This window comes from Salvelinus sp. IW2-2015, linkage group LG16, assembly GCF_002910315.2.
Source record: "Salvelinus sp. IW2-2015 linkage group LG16, ASM291031v2, whole genome shotgun sequence".
In the NCBI taxonomy this organism is placed as follows: Eukaryota; Metazoa; Chordata; class Actinopteri; order Salmoniformes; family Salmonidae; genus Salvelinus; species Salvelinus sp. IW2-2015.
The window spans coordinates 5,671,066-5,675,281 of NC_036856.1; the positions used below are offsets into that span (position 1 = coordinate 5,671,066).

Here is a 4,216-nt window from a genome sequence, read left to right on the forward strand (position 1 = left end):
TGGACAAACGGCTTCCGTCCCCTCCGTTAGTAAGTAACATAAATCGCTATAGTGGCGGGAGATGTCATGCGTGCTGTCTATAGGTAAACAAACAACTTGATCAGAGTATTGCATGAACAACAATAGTGAACCTTGTTGTTGATTGTGGATAATATCTCCATTAGTAGCTAGTTTAACTTGCCAACTATACGGACCAAAGCGGGGAGAGAGTTTGTTATTATGAGCAGGCTTCGATCAGCGATGCAGAAGGGGAAGAGAGTTGCGCTGGACAAAACCGAGTCGTCAGCAAAACCATTGCGGAAAAGAGCAAAAGCAACTGTGAAACAAGGTAGGCCTACACGTTTGGGACTTTTGTCTCACTAGTCAAAAAAGTAAAAAATACGTTAGGACAACGGTGGAGACTCCTGGCACAAGTCATGCAACATGCCTCTCCCCCTCTCCTAATCTTTCTCTGTGCATTCACTCTCAGTCTTCAATCTTTATTTCGAGACCTGTGTCTTAGTCATTTCTCTCTTTCTCCGCCTTGAGTCTCTATTGACCATTGATGGATTTGAGTGATTGCCACAACCCAAAATGTGATTTCATAATGGCATGCTGTAACGTCTTCCCTCCCCTCAGAGCCSGATGAGACTGCAGCGTCTACATACCATTCATTCCATGATCCTGCTGACATTACACTCTTCAGGACACACATCCTGTACTGGTATGACCAGGGGAAGAGAGAGTTACCCTGGAGAACTGTGGTAAAGAGAATGATATAATATATTTTCCCATTACGGTTTCATTGATGCTTACACGCACAACAAGGCATGACCATTACTATTGAGTGTGTACGAATTTACTCCCTTATACCATTGGAACGTCTGTTAGAATATTTATTAGATATTTTGCAGGATGAAGTCTCTTGAGATGCACCATCTCATTTTCGATAGTGTCCAAATATTATCATGAATATAATCCATAATTTGACATATGGTATATGAAATTTACATCGGTGGGCTATTTTAGCAGTATTKGTTTCCTCCCTCTCAACTCAGGGTAAAGTGATCGTACCACAGCTCAAACCCGGGACCCTCCCTAACACGCATAACCGCCCTCCTTGACAACTTAACCACCTGTTGGCTCCAATTTGACAGAACGGTTGACGGCATTTCAAGCTAGCTGTGGAATGAGCTTATGGCACATTCTTATTTCCATTACGTATAGAACAGCTTAGCTAGAATAAATGTTACTTTCCCCCAAGGAATATGATTTCACGTAATGTTTCCTTAATAGGCTCTGACAGAACCGGACATCAACATCAGGACATATGCAGGTAAGACACTCTCATATAATAGTAACTAGTGGGCCTTTGTGTTATCCTAAATTMACCTTGTTTCRTCTCTAGTTTGGGTCTCAGAYATCATGTTACAGCAGACCCAGGTTGCCACTGTGATCGACTACTACAATAAGTGGATGAAGGTAGGCCAGTCTGTCGSTCTTGTATGAACTTGATTTAAGCAGACTTAGTAATCACAGAAACGATGCGTTTGGATTKATCTCTTCTTCTTGTGTTTTTGCCTCATTCTTTTCCAGAGGTGGCCAWCAGTACAGGATCTTGCAGCAGCTACATTGGAGGTGATTKCAATGAATGCAAATGAGGGTCTGTGAGGTGAAAATGCCTGTGTGCTCTGACCATCTTGTCATCAATTATCATCCTTTTTATCTGAGCAGGAAGTCAATCAGATGTGGGCTGGGCTTGGGTACTACTCCCGGGGAAAGAGACTTCAGGAAGGAGCTCAGAAGGTCTGTGTCTATGGCATATATTATTTCCAGTATGTCCTGGCTCAAGCAAGGCTTACCACCACACCAACGTGACACTTTTATGACAAGAGGAGAGCTGTCTTTGGTTCATTTTGTCGACTGCCTCTGCCTCGCTCAAAAACAGGATTTTATCTTTGATGTTAGGTCCTTACCTGTCTGTTTAGTTGGAGACATGGGCGGGAAATGTACTTTTTGGTGGCTGCCCAAATTTTACCAGCCGCAATTTTGAATGAAGACAAATCTCAGAAAATGCATGCACATGTTTTGTTATGTTAAAACAACACACAAACACGCTGTTGTTTTGTTGCATGTGGGCTTTGGATTGAACTGGGTGACCATCTGCCAATGTGACTGGTAAGAGTAGACGTTGTACTAGCCAATGCCAAAATCGACAAGCTGGTGGCTGGTGTTCATTTCCCACACTGGCTGTGTGACGTACTGTGTTGCTTGAACTATTGAGRGCCTGTTCTCGGTCTACAGTGACTTCTGAGTGTGTRGTTTTTGTTGTCCTGTCTGGCTGTGATTTGTACTACAGGTGGTAGCAGAGCTGGGGGGAGAGATGCCCAGGACGGTTGAGGCTCTGCTGAAGCAGCTGCCTGGAGTGGGCCGCTACACCGCCGCAGCTGTAGGCTCCATCGCGCTGGGCCAGGTCAGAGCTCTCTCTATACGCACACGCATGCTCACACACCTTTTTTTAATTTAAAGTGATTTTTAACCCCTCCCTCTTTGACATCATCGTTCACTGACATGACCTGTGACCTCTGTTGCCCAGGTGACGGGAGCTGTTGATGGGAATGTGATCCGGGTCCTGTGTCGGGTGCGGGCTATAGGGGCCGACAGTACAAGCCCAGCAGTGACTGAAGCTCTATGGTGAGGTTGAAGATTTTTTTTTCCTAATGGTGATTCTTCAGTGGATATTTAACATCCGTCCAGTGCACTGGAGGTTGGTGGCACCTTAATTGGGGAGAACGGGGCGGCGTCAGTGGAATGGTCTCAAACACATGGTTTGCAGGTGTTTGATGCCATTCCATTTGCTTCGTTCAGTCCATTATTATGAGCTGTCCTCCCCTCTGCAGCCTCCACTGGTCCAGTGGGGGTCATCTATTTTTTAATACAAGCTGTTACAATGAAGACATAGTTGACCAATTCCAACACCTAAATCATCATATTCAATCTCATGTCGTTGACTTGATGCGTATTTTTACCTGGCTAGATACTGTATGGTTCCCTTGGTAATTGTTTGAAGGATTCATTGTTCCTCTGTGTGTATTCTAGGAGCATCGCCAACACGTTGGTGTCCCAAGAGAGACCAGGGGACTTTAACCAGGCCATGATGGAGCTGGGGGCGAGGGTGTGCACCCCTAAAGGCCCCCAGTGCACCCAGTGTCCCATACAGACTCTCTGCCACTCCTACAGGAAGGTACCACACCGAAGTCATCAACCATAACAGGACCAGGTCATAGCATTGGCCTATTCCAGACCAGTTGTGATGAGTCTCCAGTGCATATGTAGCTACTGTGTTAGTGTCTCTCTCTGTGCAGGTTAGCGTCAAACGAGAGGAGAACTCAACAAAGCTTCTGGGTAAATTGAACAAGGTACCTGCATCTCTGCCAGATATAGAGGATTGTGGTAAGTGTTTTAATTATTATAATTTTTTTATTTTTCATTGTTTCAAAGGTCTGTGCATATAGGGATGGTAGTCATATACCTGGTATTTTGAATACAGTTATTAAAGCATATTTGATAGAAATATCTATTTTTGTCCTACAAGTCTTTATAACAGATACTCTAGCTCCCGGTATGTGTGTGTGTGTTGACGTCGCCAAATAATTCTCGCAACACATGTAAAGCACTTCCCCCCTCCTGACTTCCTCCCCAAAACTTAGTCCTCACCTCACTCTTGACACACCACCAACACTCGCCCCCAGTGACCCGGAACATGTAACCTGTGCCCGCAACGGAACCCTGGGACCAGCCAACTGGCGTTCTGAACTTTGCCAGGAGCCGGTGAAGAAAAGCTCCTCGTGTGGAGCGCACCCTCCACCTGTGTGGTGGCCCGGCCAGGAGCAGGAGGAGATAGGGAGTACCTGCTCACCCACGGCCGAGCAAAGGTCGCTGCCCTTAATAGTCTGTGGTCTTAACCATGGCACCCACCACCCCTAGTCCCACAGGGCTCTAAAGAGTGAACATTTTTGGCTGCATATGCTCCTAAATATTTAGCAGTGCGAACTGGAATTTTTATTTGGGGAGGCCACCAGTGCCCGTAGAAAGAACAAGACATCCAAGATAATAATTCATTGTTTTAATGATTAGTCTTGCGTCTGTACCTTTTGTTTCCCTCATATATTTCTTTCAAATTTCATTACTAAAAATAACCTTCCCTTCAACCTGTTTCAGACTGATGGTTTCATAG

General features: G+C 45.2%; 1 protein-coding gene across 1 annotated transcript in view; it reads left to right on the plus strand.

Annotated features, from left to right (window-relative positions):
• The first annotated feature begins 24 nt into the window (after positions 1–24).
• LOC111976058 (adenine DNA glycosylase) overlaps positions 25–4,216 on the plus strand; it is an 18,909-nt gene continuing 14,717 nt past the window's right edge. The window contains 13 exon segments of the mRNA XM_070447471.1: positions 25–328; positions 619–743; positions 1,276–1,315; positions 1,388–1,461; positions 1,576–1,617; positions 1,714–1,785; positions 2,339–2,452; positions 2,576–2,673; positions 3,079–3,223; positions 3,345–3,447; positions 3,736–3,758; positions 3,761–3,844; positions 3,846–3,901. Coding sequence (XP_070303572.1) covers positions 220–328; positions 619–743; positions 1,276–1,315; positions 1,388–1,461; positions 1,576–1,617; positions 1,714–1,785; positions 2,339–2,452; positions 2,576–2,673; positions 3,079–3,223; positions 3,345–3,447; positions 3,736–3,758; positions 3,761–3,844; positions 3,846–3,901 — 1,085 coding nt within the window. The 5' untranslated portion in view covers positions 25–219.